Below are 25127 nucleotides of genomic sequence, written 5' to 3'. Positions count from 1 at the left end.
GAGCCATCTCCTAGAGCTTCCCCATGTCCCATGGAACTCAGAACAGTGAGAAACATGTAAGTTATCTATAAGGTGAAAATTTATGTAAAACATGACAACATTTCTCCTTTTTTTGTGGTGGAGGGAAGCCTCATAGTTCCTATAAGGCCAAATATTGATATTTCTATGGATTTCTGCTTATACAGGGAAATTGTCAGTTGATATTGATATTAGCAATTCCTAGATATCATTTATATAAAGATGTGCTCTTTAATAGTCTACCAAATTTATCATATTCAGCAACATAGAATCTGCTCAAATTTTATCAATGTGTATGGAGAGTGGATATCAATTACTCTCTGAATTCACGCATGGGCATAGCCCTCCCCTCCTCTTCCCCTGCCCTTGGTTACTCTGTGGCATTTAAGCATTCCCTTAGAGCTGTCAGCAAGAGCTGCCTCTGCTCTAGGGCCCAGAGGAGGAAAGGTGTGCTGGGCTCCAGCCTGGGACTGTCTCCCTCCTGCCTTTCCCTGACTATTAAGCCTGGCCCTGGGACTGCTTCCCTTAAGTGCCATGTGGGCAAGAGGAAGCGCATGGCAGCTGCAGGTACAAGGACCAAACTTGTGGGCATCAGGTGAAGCAGCAAGAAACACAACCATCAGGTCAACCGGCAGGAATCTCTTGCTAGACTGTTAAATTCTAGGGCCCCAACCTATTGCAACTAGCCTGTTGAACCAGCCGGACCAAAGCCCTAGCTCCAGTGGGCATCAGTGACCCAGCAGGAAGGAAAAAAACTCACTTTGGAGCAAGGAAATGAAACACATTGAGCGCCAAGGCTTTGCAGCAAACCAACACAGCACCAGGAGGTCCCACTGGCATTTGAACTCAGATGGTTGGATTCAGAGTCTGGAGGGCTGACCATTACACCCTGTGGGACCCGCAGCTATTGTCTTTTCAGGACTCCTGTGTGACCCTCAGCTGGTCGGTTTGCACTCTGCATGCATTGCTTCCCTCCAGCTGCTTCCTCTCTTGCGACTCTCTCTCCTCCTCCGTCTCTGCTGCTCTCCTCCCCTAGACATTGAAGCCAGCCCTTGTTGCTGTTGACACCAATTGGCAGAAGGGCCGATAAATCCCCTGCCTGAGGGGAGGCCAATGCATGTGTTGGGCCATAAGCACCACAAGATTTAACCCTGTCTGCTTCCTTCCCCAGGTCTCTTACTTAGATGATATGGAAGTACACCTGTGGCTGGCGATATGAATTTGTGGGCACAGCATTGTGCAGTGGGCTTCCAAGACAGCCTGTAATTCAGCCAGGGGTTTGCAGCTGGGCCTTGGCCTGGAGGCAATTTTCTCTCCGCACAACATATGGGGGATGCACTGGGACCAGCTCCTGGCTCCTTTTAGGGAACTGGTTCCCCATGAGGACACACCAGAGATCACTGCAATCTAAGTAGGGGACAACCACCTAGAAATATTCTCCAGGCCCCAGCTGATTTGGAAAGTTAAACAAGATATTGCAGAACATAGAACTATGGGGCCAAGTCCCATAGAAAACAAAGGGGAGCGGGGAAAGAGAGAGAAGAGACGGTGAGATGGGGTAGAAAAAAGTCTCTAGATAGGGAGCAGCTGGAGGGAACCAAGGAGTGCAGTGGACAACAGGGCAGCAGGTTTGTAGAAATTTTGGTGGTGCCTAAAATGTCCACAGCCTGCCCCCCCAAAACTCCACCCCCACCTGCCTAAGGCTCTGGGAGGAACTTTGGGTGGGGGGAGGAGGTCTAGGCTGGGGCAGGGGATTGGGGTGCAGGCACTGAGAGGGAGTTTGGGTGCAGAAGGGGTGAGAGGCTGGGCTCTGGGAGTTTCGGTGGGGGAGGGGGTCTGGGGTGCAGGCTCTGGGACGGAGTTTGAGTGCTCAGTGCAGGCTCTGGGCTCGGACAGGGGGTGGGGGTGCAGGAGGGGATGAGGGGTGCAGATTCAAGGAGGGAGTTTGGGTGCAGGCTCTGGGATGGAGTTTTGGGGCTGGGTGTGTGGGAAGGGGTGGGGGCAGTGGTGAGCTGGAACCTGGGGAAGGGGGTGGGAGTGCAGGAGGGGGTGAGAGGTGCAGGCTCTGGGAGGGAGTTTCTGGACGGGATGGGGTGTGGACAGAGTGGGTGCAGGCTCTTGGAGGGTGTTTGGGGACAGGAGGGGGTGTGTTGGAAGGGGGTGAGGGTGCAGTCTCCGGGACAGAGTTTGGGTGCTGGGAGCAGGCTCCAGGCCGGAGCAGGGAGCGGGAGTGCAGGAGGGAGTGAGGACTACAGGCTCTGGGAGGAAATTTTGGGGCTGGGTGTGTGGGAGGGGGTGCGGGCAGTGGTGAGCTGGAGCCTGTTCGCACCAGTTTACGTGAACCGGTTGTTAAATTTTGAAGCTGGTTTAGAACTGATTATTAAAGGGGTGGGCAAGCTCCGGCCCGCGGGCCGCCCTGTCCGTCCCGTCTGAGCTCTTGGCTGGGGAGGCCCTCCCTGTGAATTTTTACTCACCCAGCGGCACTCCAAGCCTTCGGCGGCACTTCGGCAGTGGGTCCTTCACTCGCTCCGAGCCTTTGGCGGCGGGTCCTTCACTTGCTCCAGGCCTTCGGCGGCACTTCTGTGGAGGGTCCTTCAGTGCCGCCGAAGACCCGGAGCGACTGAAGGAACTGGTTCTTTGGCTTCTGGCAGCTCATCACTGGGTGGGGGTGCAGGCTCTGGGAGGGAGTTTGGATGCTGGGTGCAGGCTTTGGGCTGGAACAGGGGCTGGGGGTGCAGGAGGGGTGAGGAGCATGCATTCAGTCATTTCATAGGTAGAGTTTTAAGGTTATTCAGATTTGGGGAACTATTCTTCTTAGCATCTTCCCGTGGTAGATTTCAGAGGTGTTGACACACTCACACCCACTGAGCCACACTGTTACACCCCAATCTAGTAGAAGGGCTGGGAGGTCTCCAAGTTCATAAGAAGAAACAGACAAAAAAATAGAAAAAGGAACAAAACATTTCTAAGATTATAAGGGTTGGATCTCTCCATCTCTGTCTCTGGAGTCACCTGGAGTAGGAGCTGTAGCTGCAGTTTAGGAACCAGGTAATGGCATAGACAGTCCAGCACTTCAGGCTAGCAGGCTTTTCAGGTACAGGGAGACTAGAGAAGGCTGCATAGCCTGTCAACGTTGTGATTCATTCTCCAGAGGGGATCAGTCCTGGGATCCTGGCAGTCAGTCTCTCTGAGGCTATGTCTACATGGGCAGAGTTACAGCTCCAGGAGTTACAGTGCCGCTCAGAGAGCACTGAAGGGAAACCGCTATTCTGTGTTCACACTGTCAGCTGCTTGCGCAATCGCATATTGAAACTTGCAGCGGTATTCAGAGCGGTGCATTCAGTATCCCACAGAGCATATCTTCCTCTTTTGCCGCTAAGAGTTGTGGGAAGACAGAGGGGGTCGCAGGGCATCCACACACAGTAGCTATGACATGAGATTGCTTATGGCTTTCACGGAGGTGCTGACCGCAGTGGAACGCCGCATTTCAGCTCGTGAAACAAACACTGAGTGGTGGGATCGCATTGTTATGCACATCTAGGATGACGAGCAACGGCTGCAGAGCTTTCAGATGAGGAAAGCCAGATTCATGGGACTGTGTGATGAGCTTGCTCAGCCCTGAAGCACAAGAACACGAGAACGAGAGCTGCCCTGTTGTTGGAGAAGCATGTGGCAATTGCACTGTGGAAGCTGGCTACTCCAAACTGCTACCAATCGGTCGCTAACCAGTTTGGAGTGGGAAAGTCGACTGTTGGACGTGTGTTGACAAAAGTGTGCAGTGATTCTGGGCAATGTGCATGCCATAGTGGATGCCTTTGCACAAATGGGCTTCCCTAACTGCAGCAGGTGATAGATGGCACACATATTCTAATTCTTGCAGCAGACTACCTAGCCACCAAGTACATTAATCACAAGGGGTATTTTTCTATGGTTCTCCAGGCACTTGTGGATCACCGTGGGCATTTCACAGACATTAACACAGGCTGGTCCAGAAAGGTGCATGACACACGCACCTTTCAGAACACTAGACTGTTCAGGAAGCTGCAAGCAAGGACTTTCTTCCCAGACCAGATCACCAGGAGAAGTTGAAATGCCCATTGTGATTCTGGGAGACCCTGCCTGCCCCTTAATGCTGTGGCTTATGAAGCCATACACGGGGCACCTTGACAGCAGCAAGGAGTGGTTCAACAACAGGCTGAGCAAGTGCAGAATGACAGTTGAGTGCTTTTGGCCATTTAAAGGCCCGCTGGCGCTGCCTATATGGCAGGCTGGACCTGACCAATGACAATATTCCTATGCTTATAGCCGCATGTTGTTCGCTCCATAAGATTTGTGAAGGGAAGGGTGAAAGCTTCACTCAGGGCTGGACCACTGAAGCTCAGCACCAGGAACCTGAATTTGAACAGCCAGAGACCAACACTATCAGAGGGGTGCAGCATGGGGACATAAGGATCAGGAATGCCTTGAGGCAGAAATTTGAAGCTGACAGCCACTAATATTCATTGCCATGAACAGCAGTGCAGTGCTTGTAATGCTAGGAGGTGATTGTGATTGGTGTGGACGATGCACTATGAAGGTTTAAGAAAATTGCCTCTTGCTTTGCAGGGCTCTGTTTGCTTTCAATTAATGGAATAAAGATTGCTTTCAAACCAAAACTATTCTTTTATTAAAAAACAACCACTGGAGGAGAGAGACAAACAAACAAACTAACACATCATCACTGTGGTGGATGAGGGAAGGGAGTGTCCCATGAGGTGGTGAGGTCCAGGGACGGTTAAAAATTTTGTGGTTGTCCAGGTATCATATGCAACTTTATCCTCTGGATTACAGTGCAGCGGGTACCATACTTCAGCAGGAATGAACTGCAGAGGGATGGGTGTTGAGTGCACTAGGTACTGGACATCCACAGGGCTGGACTGTGATGGGGTAGGAGTGGAACGCAGAGGGTATAGACTGGAGCCAAGAGGTTGATAAGACTGTGTTAGCCGTGTCTGGGGGCACATTGGAAAGAGGTTTGCGACAGCGTCTGCAGGGGTAGGCACACAAAGCGCTGCTTAGTTTGCGGTGTTAGTAGTGCCTGAAGTGTGTCAGCTTGGCACTCCATAACTCCTGCTTTCTGCAACCCTCCTGCCCCCAACAACTCGCTTCAGTGATTCCCCAAATCAAAGCCCCTAGATGGCTGAGACTGGCTAGCCTCCTTCAGAGTAGAGAAGAACTCCTGGCTGCATACATATCTGACCTGCGAGTCATCCTCTACCTCTGGGTCCCCCTCCACCACCACATCTTCATCCAAGATTTTCTCCTCCTGACTAGGTCCACTCTCAACTGGCATGCGAGCCACCGAAGTATCCACAGTGTCCTTTGCAGTGGAGGTGGGGTCACCACTGAGTACCACATCCAGCTCTTGTAGAATCTGGAGCTCATGGGTGCAGCACTGGAGCAGCAGTTTGCCTCCCACACCTTGTGGTAGATGTTCTGCAGTGCCTTCACTTTGACCCTGCACTGCAGTGCATGCCAGTCATGGCCCCTTTCTCTCATGCATTGTGAAATCTGTCTATAGGTATCATAAGTCCTACGGCTGGAGCACAGCTGGAACTGGATAGCCTCTTCTCCCCAAATGCTGATGAGGTGCAGCAGCTTGGCATTGCTCCAAGCCGGGGATCGCCTGGTGCATGGAGCAGGCATTGTCACCTGGAAAGATGCACTGAGACCACTACATGCATCACCGAGCAAACAGGGAAGGGACTTTTAAAATTCCAAAGGAATTTAAAAGGTAGTGTTCACAGTTGGTCACCAGAGGGCAGTGCAGTAGAGTTCAAACTGATGACCAGAGAGGTGAGAACAGGGATTGTGGGACGTATCGAAGGACGTCCAATCGCAGGCCAATCACAGCGCTGCAAGCGACCAAGGTGTCTACACTGGCAGCACGGCACTGTAGCCCCGGTGCAGAAAGCTGTATGTCTCTTGTTGGGATGGGGTTTTTTTACAGAGCTGCAACTGCAGTTTCTGCAGACTAAGTGGCTTGGCCGTGTGTACACCTTTGAAGTTATGGGAAGAAAGCTGCTTTACCATGCAGAAACTTGCCAGTGTAGACAAGGCCGTAGAGGGCTTAATAAGAATGCAAGATTGGTCATACTGGGTCAGACCAATGGTCCATCTAGCCCAGTGTGCTACCTGAGAGTGACCAGTGCCAGATGTGTCAGAGAGAATAAACAGAACAGGCTTGTTGATCAGCAAGTGAGAGTCTTTCACCCTTATCTTTAACTTCATTGTTGGTCAATTCCTACTGATGCTATCTTACCACCCCTCCCCTGACGTTACTGGGCAAATCAGGCGTGAACCTCTCCTTTGATACAGACGTGTCCCAATCCAGCTGAATTGAGGCAGACTTTGGGCCAATGCCAGTTTGGAAAAGGCCTGCTTCACCCAGAAGGTTTCTCAAAGTATCTGTTGCTGTGAACCACATGTAGTGTGGATGTGTAAACCCCAAAGATAGCAAACATAAAAGAAACACAAGGCCAGTTCTGAGGAGGTTTCCAGGGCCAGGTCTGAGGGTTAAACAGCTGTGCTCAAAAAGGAAAAGAAACCTCAGCACCTATAAAAATAACTCGTTGCAAAAACAAAACAAAATTAAATTGAAAAACCAAACAAAGAAACCAACCCAGAAAAGCTCCCATCACACATCCATCACCATTGTAGATTTTGTCATGTCCTGCCTAATGTGACATCTTTGCTTTGCAAACGAGATCTGCGGAACTCTGTGGCTGTTACCCTCTAACTGAGTAAAAAGTTACACATCTTCTCTCAAGTAATTTTCCTCTTATGGGAAGATTTATTTTAAAATTTATCAAAATAAATTCCATTTTAAGTAGCAATAATTACAGTCTATACTGGGTCTCTATTCTCATACATGCTATTTGTATCACATATTCCCCCACTCTAATTCCTTTGGAGTGAGGTTTTAATTTCAGGATTAGCCACTATTTCCATATAGTAGGAGGGGGAAGGGAGAGAAGTAGAAGAAAACCTGAATTATATTGTAACACTGAAAGTTATCACAGCCTCTTATGTTACACTAATTAACTTCATGTTTAAATTTCATTGTCACTGGTAACAATTTATTCAAAGATTACAAACTATAAACCTATAGGGCAGTTTTCTCTTAATTCCCATTTCCACCCAGTGAGCTTTATGTGAAGTCACATTCTACAATAACCTAGGACGCCTTCCACTTCTGTGAGTTCATTTCTCCCTGGGTCTTCTCCCAGAAGTGGGGGTGGAAGGGGGTCTCACACTACATGGGAAGGCTGCATCATGAGAAAAAACCACCTGTGCTACATTTTCACACTTTCTAATCTTTCAGAGTAGGACGACGTGGAGAAATAATATAAATGCATAAGACTTAATAACAAAACAAAGAGACCAAACCACAGACTCTGGACTCAGCACTCATGTATCCTGCAGTCTGAACTTGAAATCTGATACATTCTCTCATTAGCTACCATCATTTCCCCAGCATGGAAGCACTTCTTGTCTAACAATGCAGCCAGTTTGGGACCCATAGGCATGGGATGGCTCTGAAGGAATCAGCTGTTTCTTTCTGCGCTTCATGAAACTTTCTATCCAAATGGTAAAAGACAGTTCCCAATGTAATCATGGCATCCTTTAGGAGTGTGATCAATGCCACTGAACTAGGGAGCAGCATTCTAAAAATAGTTTACCTGGGCCACAGGTCACCATAGCTTCCATCTCTGGGGTGAAAATCAACCACTCGTACCTGCAATTTCTACCTGAGTTCTTGTCAAATCTTTGACCTTACTTGGAGTAATTTTACACTTCTCTGGCGTAGAATTCTTCACCAACCACACAACATATCAGTAGCGATAGTGAAGTAAAACTCCCCCAAATATGCCCTTTTATTTCTTTCATCTGGTGGCACAGATTTAAATTAGGGACTAAATTCAGGTGCAGCTTAGAATCCCTGTAAGACACCAAATGTCAGGTAGCTATTAAAAATAGGTATCTTTCTGCAGCTATATCACATTCATCATGGATTTCATTTCCTACACATTTGCAGCATTTCCCAGGGGTGAGCTGAACAGAAAGGTCACTTCCATTTTCCCCATCCCTACCTAGATAGGGATTGCATTTCCCAAATAATAGGCAACATGCACATGATTCTGAAGGAGATACCTTCAAGAGTGATCTGCTGCAGGGCCTGGGCCACAACTGCTTTGGGAGGCAAATGCATGGGTATTTTGGTTAGTTACAAGTCATTTACTAGGGAATACTCCTCTCAGCCCTTTAGAAATAAAATTGACCTAAACAAATGAACAACAGGGGGATTGGGATGGTGATGGGGAATAAGGGAATCCCTCTGATTTACCCTATCTTCTTCTGTTGTTACAAAGGGTGAAATGATATTTTTTTTTTGTTACAGTTCAATATATTTAAAGTGAGGAAAATGGTAGTAAAAATATCTGCTCTCCAGCACAACCTGCAGCAACAACAGAGCAATTGGGAATGCAACAATTTGTTCCCAAATGGGGAACCTGATGACAAACAATTGCTTTGAAATGGGGGAACAGTATAACTGTGATGCTCAGGGTTTGTTTAGACTAGGAAAAGTGATGGAGTTTAGGTTAGGACAAGGGGAAAGCTAATGCCAACCACTGCACCTCGGCTGCATCTGCACGACAACTGTAGTTGTCTTTTTACACCAAAATCACTAATGTGAGCAACCAACACCATGTACAGTCCTAGTGGATGTAAGGCACAGGTAGTTTTTGCCTCCAGGTAGATTGTTGGGAATCAAACTTCTCTCCCCCACCTGGAGCTGATGAACATTCCTGGCTGGAGGGACACACGCTCCTATGACTCAAAAGGAAAGGAGTAGATAGAAAAGATCACAAGACTGACGTCAAAGAAGGGTGAGCTGCAAAAGGCAGGAGCAGGCAACTCATCTGGGGGAGCTGAGAGACCACGGTGAAAATGGTGCAAAGATCGCTATGTGGGAATTAGCAAATATGATTTAAAAAAAAAAACAACACACCTTTGGCCAGCCCTAGTCAAGGCATTTATTACAGTTCTCTCTCATGTGAATTTTCTGATGTCTAATAAGGCTTGAGCTCTGATTGAAGCTTTCCCCACACTCAGAGCATGTGTAGGGTCTTTCTCCACTGCAGATTCTCTGATGTGTGATAAGCTTTGAGTTACAACTGAAGCTTTCCCCTCACTCACGGCATGTGTAGGGTCTCTCTCCACTGTGGATTTTCTGACGTCTCGTAAGGCTTGAGCTCTGATTGAAGGTTTTCCTACACTCAGATCATCAGTAGGGTGTCCCTCTCATGTGGATTTTCTGATGTCTAATAAGGCTTGAGCTATGATTGAAGCTTTTCCCACACTCAGAGCATGTGTAGGGACTCTGTCCTGTGTGGATTCGCTGATGTGAGATGAGGGTTGAACTATCAACGAACCGTTTCCCACACTCAGAGCATCCATAAGGTTTCTCACCTGTGTGGATTCTCCTATGTGTGATGAGGTGTGAGCTCTGATTGAAGCTTTTGCCACACTCAGAACATGTGTAGGGCGTCTCTCCTGTGTGGATTCGCTGATGTGTGATAAGGTTTGAGTTCCGATTGAAGCTTTTCCCACATTCAGAGCACGTGTAGGGTGTCTCTCCTGTGTGGATTCTCTGATGTGAGATGAGGGTTGAACTATCAATGAACCGTTTCCCACACTCAGAGCATCCATAAGGTCTCTCACCTGTGTGGATTCTCTGATGTGCGATAAGGTTTGAGCTACAACGGAAGCTTTTCCCGCACTCAGAGCATTTGTAGGACTTCTCTCCTGTGTGGATTCGCTGATGTGAGATGAGGGCTGAAATATCGCTGAAGCGTTTCTCACACTCAGAGCATCCATAAGGTTTCTCACCTGTGTGGATTCTCCTATGTGTAATAAGGTGAGAGCTCTGATTGAAGCTTTTCCCACATTCAGAACACCTGTAGGGCGTCTCTCCCGTGTGGATTCTCTGATGTGTGGTAAGGTTTGAGTTCCGATTGAAGCTTTTCCCACACTCAGAGCAGGTGTAGGGCGTCTCTCCTGTGTGGATTCGCTGATGTGTGATAAGGTTTGAGCTCTGATTGAATCTTTTCCCACACTCGGAGCATGTGTAGGGCATCTCCCCTGTGTGGATTCGCTGATGTGAGATGAGGGTTGAACTATCAGTGAACCGTTTCCCACACTCAGAGCATCCATAAGGTTTCTCACCTGTGTGGATTCTCCTATGTGTGATAAGGTGTGAGCGCTGATTGAAGCTTCTCCCACACTCAGAGCACATGTAGGGTGTCTCTCCCGTGTGGATTCTCTGATGTGTGATAAGGTTTGAGCTCCGATTGAAGCTTTTCCCACACTCAGAGCACGAGAAGGGCGTCTCTCCTGTGTGGATTCTCTGATGTGTGATAAGGTGTGAGTTCTGACTGAAGCTTTTCCCACACTCGGAGCATGTGTAGGGCGTCTCTCCTGTGTGGATTCGCTGATGTGAGATGAGGGTTGAAGTATCAATGAACCGTTTCCCACACTCAGAGCATCCATAAGGTCGCTCACCTGTGTGGATTCGCTGATGTACGATAAGGTGTGAGCGCTGATTGAAGCTTTTGCCACACTCACCACATGTGTAGGGCATCTCTCTTGTGTGGATTCGCTGATGTGTGATAAGGTTTGAGCTCTGAATGAAGCTTTTCCCACACTCAGAGCACGTATAGGGCATCTCTCCTGTGTGGATTCGCTGATGTGAGATGAGGGTTGAAGTATCAATGAACCGTTTCCCACACTCAGAGCATCCATAAGGTCGCTCACCTGTGTGGATTCTCTGATGTGTGATAAGGTTTGAGCTCTGATTGAAGCTTCTCCCACATTCAGCGCACGTGTAGGGCGTCTCTCCAGTGTGGATTCTACGATGTATGATAAGGTGGGAGCTCCGACTGAAGCCTTTCCCACACTCAGAGCACGTGTAGCATCTCTCTCCGGTGTGGATTCTCTGATGTCTGATCAGGGCAGAGCTCCAATTGAAGCTTTCCCCACACTCATGGCATGTGTAGCGTGTCTCTTCCAAGTTGATTGTTTCACATGTAATAGGGTCTGAGTGGCTCCTCAAGTTTTCCTCTGGCCTCTGCTGAGTCTCACACGATTTTGCTTCTTCTGGGAGTGCAGAACTCCCAGAAACATTTCCTTTGGAGCTTCCTGATAACGTCCCATGTGGTTCTACTTGCTCAGCATCTTCCTGTTGGTGTTTCTCCTCCTCATTCTCGCTCACCTTCCCATCACCTGATGGGAGACAGAGAGAATCCATGCATAGGTCACTCCCTGCACCTGAGAGAAAGGAAATATCAGAGAGAGGAATGGAAAAAGGAGTGAACAAACCAAAATATGTGCAGGAGAGATCAACCCTATCATGAGCTGATTTTCCCCAAGCCCCTCCCGAAAGGAGAGAGAAAGGGATCACTTTTGGTCTGGATCTCACCAGAACACTCTGGGGAAAGAGAGACTGGGGACGGACCTGCTGCCAGTTCTCAGTCAGAATAGGTGGGAATAAATGAGTGACATCTGCCATAATGATTCCACATCTGCAGGGAACAGTGCTGAACTTGGAGAGCTCATAAGGTCTTTGTAGGGCTGCCCAAATATTTTCTGTATTCATGGACAATTTTTGCATTGGTTTAACCAATTCCTCACCTGTGCAGGGAGTTCTCGGGAGCACTTTTTTCTCAGAGCCCTGGAGATCTGGGACCCACGGCTCTTCCCCTCGTTCCAGCTGTGAGATCACATCAGGTTTGCAAATTGGAAACCCTGCTAAAGAAAAAGAAAACAAGAGAGGTCAGTGGAATTTGTCACAAGGAATATTCCATGGTTTTAAGCCCAGCTCATTTTTAAGCAGTAACATCCCAAGGCCAGCTTCCTTGGCTAAAAGTGGCAGGATAGTTATTATTATAATATTCATTACCTTAGTGCCTAAGGACCAACTAACAGTGGATCCCCATTGTACTAGGCAAATTACAAACAGAATAGTAGATAGCCCACGTCCTGAAGTATTTACAATCTAAATGGACAAGACAGACACAGAATGGGCGACGGGGCAGAACCCAGTGTTAGAACATAGATATTCAGGCCTGCCTGTAAACCCTATACTTTAAGAACTTAGGGGTAGTTTTATCACTTAGCTAGTTAAAGGGGTATAAAAACAAAGACGGAAAATCACAGGGTATGTCTACACCATGAAAATAGGTCAATATTATAGAAGTAGGTTTTTAGAAATCTATTTTATACAGTCGATTGCGTATGTCCACACTAAGTGCATTAAGTCAGCAGAGTGTGTCCTCACTACTGTGGCCAGCATCAACTTACGGAGCAGTGCACTGTGGGTAGCTATCCCACAGTTCCCGCAGTCTCTGCTGCCCATTGGAATTCTGGGTTAAGCTCCCAATGCCTGATAGGGCAAAAACATTGTAGCGGGTGGTTTTGGGTACATGTCATCAGTCACCCCTCCCTCCGTGAAAGCAATGGCAGACAATTGTTTCACACCTTTTTTCCATGCAGATGCCATACCATGGCAAGCATGTAGCCCGCTCAGCTCAGCTCACTGACACTGCTGCTGTTGTGTCCTGGGTGCTGCTGGCAGCAAACAGTGCAGTAGTATGGCTAACCGTCATCATACACCGCTTCCTCTGCAACTCTGCACTGCTGCTATTGTCTCAATAGCGAATTTCTCCATGTTGTCTGTCATGGGATCCTAGGAACGTGTGTTCTTCCTTGGGAAATGTGCACATTACTAACCGTCGTCCTCCACCACTTCCACTGCAACTCTACTCTCCTGAATCCACCTAGCAGGTCCACTTGTCATTCTCTATAAATATCTATTCTCGTGGCATACGTAGTCAGATGAGAGCAGCCCTCACAGTTCACAAGTGAGTGGCAATAGCCCTGTGGAAGCTTGCAACGCCCGACAGCTACCGGTCAGTCGGGAATCAATTTGGAGTGGGCAAATTTACTGTGGGGGCTGCTGTGATCCAAGTAGCCAACTCAATCACTGAGCTGCTGCTATCAAGGGTAGTGATTCTGGGAAATGTGCAGGTCATAGTGGATGGCTTTGCTGCAATGGGATACCCTAACTGTGGTGGAGCAATAAACGGAATGCATATCTCTATCTTGGGACCGAACCACCTTGGCAGCCAGTACATAAACTGCATGGGGTACTTTTCAATGGTTCTGGAAGCACTGGTGGATCACAAGGGGCAATTCACCAATGTCAGCATGGGATGGCCGGGAAAGGTACAGGAAGCTGGCATCTTCAGGAACGCTGGTCTGCTTGAACAGCTGCAAGAAGGGACTTACTTCCCAGACCAGAAAATAACTGTTGGGGATGTTATCCTTGGGGACCCAGGCTACCCCTTAATGCCATGGCTCATGAAGCCATACACAGGCACCCTGGACAGTAATAAGGAGCTGTTCAACTATAGGCTGAGCAAGTGCAGAATGGTGGTAGAATGTGCCTTTGGACGTTTAAAAGCGCGCTGGCGAAGTTTACTGACACGGTTAGACCACAGCAAAAACAATATTCCCATTGTTATTGCTGCTTGCTGTGTGCTCCACAGTATCTGTGAAAGTAAGGGGGAGACATTTATGGTGGGGTGGGAGGTTGAGGCAAATTGCTTGGTCGCTGATTATGCAGACAGACAGACAGCAGGGCGCGCTATGCATCAGAGAAGCTTTGAAAACCAGTTTCATCACTGGCCAGGCTACAGTGTGACACTTCTGTTTTTTTCTCCTTGATGAAAACCCGCCCCCTTGGTTCACTCTACTTCCCTGTAAGCCAACCACCCTCCCACATTTGATCACCGCTTGCAGAGGCAATAAAGTTATTGTTGTTTCAAAATCATGCATTCTTTATTAATTCATCAAACAAATAGGGGGATAACTGCCAAGGTAGCCAGGGAGGGGTGTGGGAGGAGGGAAGCACTGGGTGAGGTGGTGGATGAGGGGAGGAGAGAAGGACAAGGCCACACTGCACTTCAAAACTTATTGAATGCCAGCCTTCTGTTGCTTGGGCAATCCTCTGGGGTGGAGTGGTTGGGTGCCCAGAGGCCCCCCACCCCCCGCGTTCTTGGGCATCTGGCTGAGGAGGCTATGGAACTTGGGGAGGAGGACGGGGCGGTTACACAGGGGCTGCAATGGTGGTCTGTGCTCCTGCTGCCTCCTGCAACTCCACCAGATGCTGGAGCATATCAGTTTGATCCCCCAGTAGCCTCAGCATTGCATCCCGCCCCCTCTCATCTCGCTCGTCCCTCCTGTCCTCGTGTTCATTTTCTGCTTTCCTGGACTCTGACATTGTTTGCCTCCACACATTCTGCTGAGCTCTTTCAGTGTGGGAGGACTGCATGAGCTCAGAGAACATTTCATTGCGAGTGCATTTTTTTTGCCTTCTTATCTGCGTTAGCCTCTGGGATGGAGATGACAGGGGGACCTTTGAAACATTTGCAACTGCGCGAGGAAAAAAGGAGAGTAGTATTTAAAAAGACATTTTAGAGAATAATGGGTAGACTCTTTCATAGTGAACCAAGCTGTTAATATGACATAGCACATGTGTTTTCGGTACAAGGTCGCATTTTGCCTCCGGTTTAGTGTGAGAGATCACACACGCAGGGCTGAGGAACAGACTTTGGCTTGCAGGCAGCCATGGAAAGCCACAGTCTTTTGGTTTCTTCAACCTTGATAACGTGGGAATGGTTTTAAACGGCAGCACCCTCCTTTCCCATTCCAAGCACCCATTGAGTTGGCCATTTAAAAGGAAAGGCTGCTTTTTTCGGGTTAAAAGGAAGGGCTGCTTTTTGTTGAGTTAAGGTGTAGCACAACCCAACTAACCCCACCCAATTCTCTGGGATGATCAATTCACCCCTCCCCCACCACATGACTAGTATCAGGGAAGATCCCTGCCAACCAAACACGAACAGCTCACAGTGAACGATCCCCCCCTCCCCGCACCCAGTGGGTAACAGCAGGGATGATTTCTTTTCAGCCACAGGCAAACAGCCCAACAGGAACAGCCACCTCTGAACATCCCCTCAATAAAATTCCCCTATTTCAACAGGGTGACCATGAATGATATCACTCTCCTGAGGATAACACAGAGAGATAAAGAACGGATGTTGCTTGAAAGCCAGCAAACACCAGGACCATATGCTGCCATGCTTTCTTACGCAATGATTCCAGACTATGTGCTACTGGCCTGGCATGGTAAAGTGTCCTTCCATGGAGGACGGAATAAGGCTGCCCTCCCCAGAAACCTTTTGCAAAGGCTTTGGGAGTACCTCCAGGACAGCTTCATGGAGATGTCCCTGGAGGATTTCCGCTCCATCCCCAGACATGTTAACAGACTTTTCCAGTAGCTATACTGGCTGCGAATGCATCCCAAGTCTTCAGGGTGAATTAATCATTAAACACACTTACCTTTAAACCATGTATTATATTTACTCACCAGGCTTCCTGGTCCGGGAGCTGGGTTTGGAAGGTATTGGCTCCAGGGTGATAAACAGTTCCTGGCTGTCAGGGAGAACGGTTTCTCCTCTTGCCTGCTGTGCGCTATCCTCCTCCTTCTCATCTTCCTCGTCCCCAAAATCCTCATCCCTGTTGCATGAAACTCCCCCCTTCCAGGTGTCCACGGACAGGGGTGGGGTAGTGGTAGGGGCCCTCCCTAGAATTGCGTGCAGCTCATCATAGAAGCGGCATGTCTGGGGCTCTGACCAGGAGCGGCCGTTTGAGTCTTTGGTTTATTGGTAGGTTTGCCTGAGCTCCTTAATTTTCACATGGCACTGTTGCGGGTCCCTGTTGTAGCCTCTGTCCATCATGACCTTGGAGATTTTTGCAAATATTTTGGCATTTCATCTTTTGGAAAGGAGTTCTGATAACAAGGATTCATCTCCCCATACAGCGATCAGATCCAGTACCTCCTGTTCGGTCTATTCTGGAGCTCTTTTGTGATTCTGGGACTGCATGGTCACCTGTGCTGATGAGCTCACCATGCTGGCCAAACAGGAAATGAAATTCAAAATTTCCCAGGGCTTTTCCTTTGTACCTGGCTAGTGCATCTCAGTTGAAAGTGCTGTCCAGAGTGGTCACAATGGAGCACTCTGGTATAGCTCCCGGAGGCCAATACTGTCGAATTGCGTCCACACTACCCCAAATTCGACCCGGCGATGTTGATTTCAGCACTAATCCCCTTGTCAGGGCGAAGTACAGAAATCGATTTTAAGAGCCCTTTAAGTCAATAAAAATGGCTTTGTCATGTGGACGGGTGCAGGGTTAAATCGAGCTAACGCTGCTAAATTCAACCTAAACTCATAGTGTAGATCAGGGCACAGTCTGCCTGTGTATGGGCCTTCTCTCACTGAGACAGTCCGAGGCCTTGTTCTTAGGCTAAGGCTTTTGTCTAAGCAGCAGGGGCAGCCATAAGCTGGGAAGCGACCGGTCACATCCTCACATCCCAAACCAGTCACATTGAAATAAGTTGGTATTGGGCTGTTAGGAAGACGAGCCTGTCCAGATAGTGCCCATCACCACCAGATAAAGAAACAGATCTGAAGATGGTTAAAGAAAACTTAGTCTGACAGCATTGTCTGGCAAGAAATCACTTATCAATGGTTCTGGTTGTGAAACCCTCATTTCTTTATGGCCCCCACTTTTCTGTTGTTAATCTGTCTGGTTCTCTAATTGTTTCTCTCTGCTGTATAATTAATTTTGCTAGGTGTAAGTTAATTAGGGTAGTGGGATATAATTGGTTGGAGAATTATGTTACAGTATGTTAGGATTGCTTAGTTAAATTTCAGTAAAATGATTGGTTAGGGTATAGTTGAGAATAATACTATATAAACTGGGGTCAAACAGGAGGGGGAAGGGAAATTGGAATCATGTTTGTAAGGGAGGGAACAGGAACAGGGAACAGAGACACAGGCAAGGCTCTGCGGCATCAGAGCTCGGAAGGGGGACACAGGGTAAATGGCTCTGTGGTGTCAGAGCTGGGAAGGGAACACTGGGGAACAGACTCTATCGCATTGTCTGCACTTCGGACGTCTGGTCTTTTGCTGCTTGCTGTCTGTGTGACAAGAACCAGGGAAATTAAAGCCTTTAAGGAAGGTTTTAATACACTTTGGAACTGATCAGGGATTCCCATGAGGACTGATGAGGGGGTGATTGTCAATAGGCATTTAGATCCTTTTCTTGTTTTATATCTTTTCCCCCATAAGGCACACTGGCACACTGTCATGGATCCATAGGATCTGTGCAATGCCAGAGCTTTTAAACAGTCCTTGGGCAGTGCCCCTTGGGGTCCCACTCTTCCACAAGGATGGGCCATGGAGCTTCAACACCGGAGACTGAGCCTCTGGCTTCAACACTCCTATTCCAACCTGTGAGCTCTGCCCAGCAGGTCCAGCTGAACGACACTCCTGTTCAGAGACTGTTCCTCAGTCAATGCACAGAGCAAGTTTTTGCTGTGACACTGGGAAGACTTTTAAAACACAGCAGGGTTTATTAGTCAAGTTAAACACAGCATTGGAAAGTCCTTAGATTAGGACAGAGAAGCAAAGACGATAACACAGTCCAGGGGTCTCAAATACATGGCCCATGGGCTGCATGCGGCCCACGGGGTTATTTTCTGCGGCCCGCCAGCTCCTCGTGGCCCCCCCCACCCCCCCCCAGCATTTACATAGAGTGGCTTCGGCCTGGCACACACCTGGGGCACCTGCCTCCCTGCCCTGTCCCTGCACTGCTCCGGGAAGCGACCAGGATGTGGGGGAGGGAGGGCACAGGGGTCTGTGTGTTGCCCTGGCTGCCCCTCCAGGTACCTCCCCCGAAGCTCCCATTGGCTGCGGTTCCCCGTTCCCAGCAGGGAAGGGGTTGGAATGGGGGCAGGGAAGGGGGTGGGAAGAGGCAGGGCAGGGGTGGGGCCAGGCCTCACAGAAGGGGTGGAGTGGGGGCGGGCCCGGGGCAGCGGGGGTGTTCAGTGGTGCAGCCCTTGGGCCAATGTACTAGTCCTCATGTGGCCCTCGTGGTCATTTGCGTTTGAGACCCCTGATATAGTCCATACTGGCCAATGCCCTTAAGCCATGCTGCTGTAGAAAACAGTTTGTTTTCCTTTCACTGTGCCTGTCCATTTGTCTTTGCTCCGGTAGAGCTCCCTGCGTAAGCAAGCCCAGTTCTTCCTACTCCCAAAAACATAACAAGTCCATGTATGCTTCACTCAGCCAAGCTGAGATCCTCCCATGGACAGGTGACAATTATTTCCTTGTCTCTGTCGGGTATTCCACTGATCTAGGTTGGCCCAAGCCAGTCCTTAATGACCCATTCATATCACCCCATGAAAGCTACATGACAAAACACCTCGTCTCTCCTGCTCTTTCTAATCATAGCAATACCAATCACAGAGGGAAACTGAGGTACGTATTGCCATCATAGAAGTAGCACCAAAATTCCCACCTCTATCTCTCACACACACTGCTCGCAGCCCTTGGAGACAAAGCAAAGCACAGGACCAGGAGGTTAGTCTAGTGAACACAGTGGATGATAAGCTGCAATCCTCAAACCCTGGTCAAAACGGAGACAGATGTGGGTCCTGACCCATAGAGAGGGGCTGGGTAGAGGCCTGATACCTGAGAGGGCATTCCTTGAGCAGACCATGGAGGCAGGTCAAAGGCTTAGCTACCCCGGAACTGTGACATCGCAAAAGCACATTTTGGGGAATGAGGAAATCTACTGACTCAGGTGTAATGGGAGGGAGAATTAAATTCCCCAAGTGTGTGGAGAAGGCTGGGGAATTAAACAGTAAAATTCAGGAGCAACAGCCTCTAATTCTTCCAGAAAAGGAGAATGTAAGAAACAAGAAGTGGGCCACGCAACCTCAGGAGGGACAGGCTCAAAGATCCAAGGAGCCTGGAGGGAAGACAGCTTGTGGCTGCTGCAGATGGGGAGAAGGGGGGACAAGACTCTCATGCAGAGGCTGGGCAATCCGCTTGCACAGGTTCCTTGGCAGAGCTACTGTGCTCCTTGTCCCAGTAAGGCTAACATGTTCACTATGCCATGGGGGGTTGGGGGGGGACCATTGTTGCACACAGGCAAGTTGCATACGGGCCAGGGCGGAAGCCACATAGTAGTAGAAGACCCTGCCTTGCTTCCCAGGTCACCCTCAACAGCAAGATTTCTTCCAGGACAAACTCCTGTGGAAAATGTGGGGACAGTGTTCAGTATAGGGGCTCCCTGCAGCTGTTGCCTCTCCCCAAGGCACAGAAACCCAAAGGACAGTATGGCTGTGAAACAATCAGTCCCCCTTGCTCTGTGCTTACTCACAATTTTGGGGCTCCTGTGGATTACGTGTGCTAACTTTGGGTGGGCAAATTCTGCTATTGTGTAGACTGTGTTTGTCTTTAAGTACGGGGGAATCATTGCTCTGTCTGGTGTGAACAATGCTGCCTCTGTTAAGTGTTGCATTTTTGCTTTACAGATGCAACCTTGAGATCTCAGCCGTTCTTGTTACCACCGTCCGAAAGACTCCAAAGAATTAGGAAGCAGCCACATAGAAGCAAAGAGGACTTGCTGCAAGAAGTAATGTAGCAGTCCCTTAATGAAAATCAAAAAGTGCAGGAGCCGGGGGAGAGGGAAAGGAGGGTCCGCCAGCAAAATGCGGAGGGCCGGCACCAAAGCACGGAGCGGCTGCTAAGCATTATGGAGCATCACGTAGACTCGATACAGGCGCTCGTAGCAATGTAGGCAGAGCACTTCCGCACGCACCCCCCTTGCAGCCCTTCTCCCAAAATGCTTTCCCTTGTGCCCCCATGTCACCTCCAACCCACTTTCCCCAACATCCAGGTTCTTATCACTACCCACTGCCTCCAACACCTGTAGCTTCACCACCCAGCCCTGCAAACTGCAAACTACGACCTTTACCCACTGCACTCAACCCCTATCACCATGCATTTTACCATCCATTCATTGCACAGCACTCCAGACAGGAAGGCTGAGTATGATAACCGGACATACGCAAATCTGTGATTGAACCGTTCCCCAGCCCACCCACTTTCCCTTTCTGCTTCCCAAGCAGTTGTGTTTCTTTTCAATAATTGAATTTTCTTTTCAATAAATGGATTTTTTGGCTTTGAAAACATTCTTTATTATTGCATTAAGTAGAAGATACCTTAGCCAGGAAAGCAACAGGCACTGCAAGTCAGTGTAGCAAACAGACTCCTACTAACATTGGAACCACTGCACTTCACTCCTGTGCAGGGCACCAAACATTACTGGTGGCTTTCAGCCTCAAATTGCTCCTTAATCCTTGCAGCCCCGTGCTAGGTCCCTCCAATTGCTCTGCTCTCTGGCTGTTCAAATTCAGCCTCCAGGTCTTGAACCTCCAAGATCCATGCCTGGGTGAATCTTTCACCCTTCCTCTCACAAATGTTATGGAGGGTAGAAAACAGGGATATAACCATGGGGATGTTGTCATCAGCCAGCTCCAGCTTCCCATACAGACAGCGCCAGCAGCCCTTTAAACGGCCAAAAGCACACTCCACAGTCATTCTGCACCGACTCAGCCTCTTGTTGAACCACTCCTTGATGCTGTCAAGGCTCCCTGTGTAGGGTTCATGAGCCACAGCATTAAAAGGTAAGCAGGGTCTCCAACGATCACAATGGGCATTTCGACTTCCCCTGCGATGATCTTTTGGTCTGGGAAGAAAGTCCTTGCTTGCATCTTCCTGCACAGGCCTGTGTTCCAAAAGATGCATGTGTCATGCACCTTTCCAGACCAGCCTGAGTTAATGTCAATGAAACACCCATGATGATCCACAAGTGCCTGGAGAACCACAGAGAAATGCCCCATTCCGATTAACATACTTGGAGGCTAGGTGGGCTGGTACCAGAATTGGAATATGCGTCCCATCTATCGCCCCTCCATAGTTAGGGAAACCCATTTGTGCAAAGTCATCCACAATGTCATGCACATTACCCAGAGTCATGGTTCTTCTGAGCAGGATGGGATTAATGGCCCTGCAAACTTGCATCAACACAATTCCAACAGTCAACTTTCCCATTCCAAACTGGTTAGCGACCGATAGGTAGCTGTCTGGAGTTACCAGCTTCCAGATTGCAATAGCCACCCACTTCTCCACCGGCAGGGCAGCTCTCAATCTCGTGTCCTTGCGCCGCAGGGTGGGGGCGAGTTCAGCACACCGTCCCAGGAAAGTGGCTTTTCTCATCCAAAAGTTCTGCAGCAACTGCTTGTCATCCCAGACTTGCATGACGATGTGATCCCACCACTTAGTGCTTATTTCCCGATCCCAAAAGTGGAGTTCCATGGTGGTGAGCATGTCCATGAATGCCACAAGCAATCTTGTGTCATATGCATTATGCGAGTCGACATCATCGTCGGACTCCTCACTGTCAGTTTGTAGCTTAAGGAGTAACTCGACTGCTGTTCGTAATGTGCTGGCGAGACCCATCAGCATATTCCGCAGACCGAAAGGGAAGACAGACCATGCAGTAGGAAAAAAAAACATTGACAGATGGCGCCAAATGTGGACAGAAGCACGGGGATTGCTGGGATGCAAAGCGATGCATCGCGGGGCTTTGGGCCAGGACCTAGAATGCTGCACCGCCCTCCGCCCCGCTTCCCACAAGCAACAGCGCCAGAATGGGAAGAGGTGCTCTGTGGGAGAGCTGCCCATAATGCACCACTCCCAATGCTGCTGCAAGTGCCGCAAATGTGGCCACACCAGTGCGCTTGTAGCTGACAGTGTGAACACACTGCAGTGCTTTCTCTACTGCACTCTCCGAGGGCTGGTTTAACTCTCAGCGCTCTACATGTGCAAGTGTAGCCATGCCCTATGTATCATGTCTTGTGGGCAATTTTATACTCGCTAGAGGTAAAATGTCATTATCAGAGTATTGCTTATTAGCTTGGAACATGCATGGAGGGGCAAGGAGGTGAACATAAATAAATGGGTTATTAAGCTTGCTCCAGTTAAGGGCTGTCCTTCCCCACTCTGAACTCTAGGGTAAAGATGTGGGAACCCGCATGAAAGACCCCCTACACTTATTCTTACCAGCTTAGGTTAAAAACTTCCCCCAGGTACAAACTTTGCCTTGTCCTTGAACAGTATGCTGCCACCACCAAGCGTTTTAAACAAAGAACAGGGAAAGAGACCACTTGGAGACGTCTTCCCCAAAAATATCCCCCCAAGCCCTACACACCCCCTTTCCTGGGGAGCCTTGAGAATAATATCTTAACCAATTGGTTACAAAATCATCAAAGACCCAAACCCCCGGATCTTGGAACAATGGAAAAAATCAGTCAGGTTCTTAAAAGAGGGATTTTATTAAAAAAAAGAAAGGTAAAAATCATCTCTGTAAAATCAGGATGGAAAATACTTTACAGGGTATTCAGATTCAAAACACAGAGGATCCCCCTCTGGGCAAAACCTTAAAGTTATAGAAAACAGGAATAAACCTCCCTCTTAACACAGGGAAAATTCACATAAAACAAAAGATAAACAAATCCGCCTTGCCTGGCTTACCTATACTGGTTGCAATATTGGAGACTTGGATTAGGGTGGGTTGGAGAAGATGTATTTCTGTCTCGACTCTCTCAGTCACAAGAGAGAACAACCAGGTAAACAAAGAGCACAAACAAAAGCCTTCCCCCCCCACCCCCTTCAGATTTGAAAGTATCTTGTCCCCTTATTGGTCCTTTGGGTCAGGTGCCAGCCAGGTTAGCTCAGCTTCTTAACGCTTTACAGGTAACAGGATGTTGCCTCTGGCCAGGAGAGATTTTATAGCACTGTATACAGAAAGGTGGTTACCCTTCCCTTTATATTTATAACAAGGGCCTTACATTAGGTTGAGGCTTTGTGGGAGTAGTTATGCTGAAGTCTGGGATTTACCTGAATAGGCCTAAAGAGAGAATCCCAGGTCAGATATTTTGCACCCTCATTTTGAGAGACTACCGAGTAACCACAAACAGGTGCAATATACCACAGGATTCTGAAAGAAGAAAGTTTGGGGTGGGTTTTAGCAATTAGGTTGCTATGCAGTATCTCAGCAGTTGGACACATTCATATCTTGGAATTATTGATAAATAAGTGATGTAAATCATGAGTATAAATGCTTGATGCTTAATTATGGACTTCACAAAGGCCACATATGGGTTGGGGTAGCTATTGACATTATAGTAATAAAAGTAAAGGAGCAGATATGGGATATAGCCATCCTATTACCATAAGGAACTGGATAAAATACCTCTTCTAGTTACCATTTTTTCATTTTGTCAGGTCCCAGAGACAGTGCAAACTGAAGCAGGGCCTCCCTTCTGATGGTCTCCCTTGCCCCATGATCTTTGTTTCCAATGGTGTCCATAACTTGGAAGTATGCACAATGCAAGACCCTCTTTACTATACTTATCTTAGTCTAATCGTTACATGTCTTGATCCTTACCTATGATTTCAATTATAACTGTTTGTATTAAATCAAGTTTCTGTATGTTTCACCAAATTCCATCTCCTCAATTAACTTTGAGTAGCCATGGACAAGGGCAAGTTGTACCCAATACGTAGGTGTAAAAATTGTACAGGCTACACCACCACCCTGTCACATCATCATCAATGTGCCCATTTGTGCCTGGGTAGTGGCCCTGCTATAGAAGGGAGGAATGCAGCAAGGACTCAGGATCCATGGCCAGGGTCACTGTGCATAGAGATGGGGAGGGGGTAATGAATGGGAGATGGAGGTCAAGCGTAAAAACAACAACATTTGGGGGAAAATGTATAATGAAGTGAAACTGAACAGAAATAAAACTGGAGTGTAGGCTCTAAAGCAACAAGGCCTGGGTAGGGATTTGGGGTTAAAGGTCTGGGATCCCCCACAGCTCTAGATCCCCAAACCTCTCCTCCCTCCCACTGACCCACCCAGCCCTGGGTGACCTTCCTCCACACTCCCCCTCCCCTTCTTCCCATTACTCTCAGCCGTCATCACCTCCTGGCACTTTGGGAGCTTCTTGTGTTCCCTCCTTGTCTCTCACTACTTCATCCTTCCCCTCTGCTTCTTATCTCTAATCCTGCACACACCCTCCCCATGTCCTGGCACCCCAGAATTATCTACTCCCCTACTTCTCCTCCCCTCCCACAACTCTGTTCTCCTTTCACCCGTGGGGTCCTGAATGGCAAAATTATGAGCTCTCCTATCAAAAGGAGAGCTCATCGGACTGTCACACAAGCCATGCATGAGCCATACACCTATTTACTCAATTTAGAATTCTACAGGAGGCATATTTTCCTCTTAAAGTAAGGAAAAGGCATGAAAGCTACAGTTATTAATGTCATTATTAATGAAGCCAATAAGGATACATTAAATGAAATTTTAAAATGACTGATGGCACCAAAAAGGCACATGTCCAAAAATTATACTAGTGGGTGGGAGATAAGGCAAAAAGGGGGGGCAAGGACACTTGTCAAACTTGTATGACGAATGAAGGTAAAAAGTTATTATGACTCAGGTTCTTTGGAGACACCACAGCTTTTAATAACCGAGGGGACAGGACTCCTTACCCAGCAAGACCACCGTCTCATAGTTCTCTTGCATGACATCTGTATAGATGGCTCTCTGAGTGGGGTCCAGCAGAGCCCCCTCTTCCCTGGTGAAATACACAGCCACCTCCTCAAAAGTCACTGGCCCCTGAAAGAGCAAGAGTCCCACACTTAGTACCTGCTGCCCCAGTCACAGCCCCACTATTCAGGGAACAGCAGCACCAGGTAAATGGAAGCTCCGGGAGGCACATGTTAACAGAGTCCCACCCCACCTTGGTTAGAGCAGCCAGGAGGCATCAGAGAGTAGAGAGAACCTTTGTGTTTCCCAGCTGACAGACAAAGGCAGGGTCTTCATATTTATGACACACCTACTAGCCAGAGCTTGATATAGGAGATGGGGCTGTCTCTGGGCCCTACTGGTGGCTCCCTGGTAGGAATCCCAACATTCTCCAAATAAAATACATGGAACAAAGGGGAAGTCAATAGTAAAGAATA

The 25127-nt window shown here is 48.4% G+C and overlaps 1 protein-coding gene across 1 annotated transcript in view; it reads right to left on the bottom strand.

Annotated features, from left to right (window-relative positions):
* Positions 1-4706: 4706 nt before the first annotated feature.
* The window catches only part of LOC141978955 (uncharacterized), a 36234-nt gene continuing 15813 nt past the window's right edge, over positions 4707-25127 (bottom strand). The window contains exons 3-5 of the mRNA XM_074941364.1: positions 24654-24780; positions 11752-11868; positions 4707-11388 (exon numbers count right to left, since the gene is read on the bottom strand). Coding sequence (XP_074797465.1) covers positions 9347-11388; positions 11752-11868; positions 24654-24780 — 2286 coding nt within the window. The 3' untranslated portion in view covers positions 4707-9346. The remainder of the gene's footprint in view (positions 11389-11751; positions 11869-24653; positions 24781-25127) is intronic.

Source organism: Natator depressus, chromosome 28, assembly GCF_965152275.1.
Source record: "Natator depressus isolate rNatDep1 chromosome 28, rNatDep2.hap1, whole genome shotgun sequence".
Taxonomy (NCBI): Eukaryota; Metazoa; Chordata; order Testudines; family Cheloniidae; genus Natator; species Natator depressus.
This window is presented reverse-complemented; position numbering and strand designations above follow the sequence as displayed.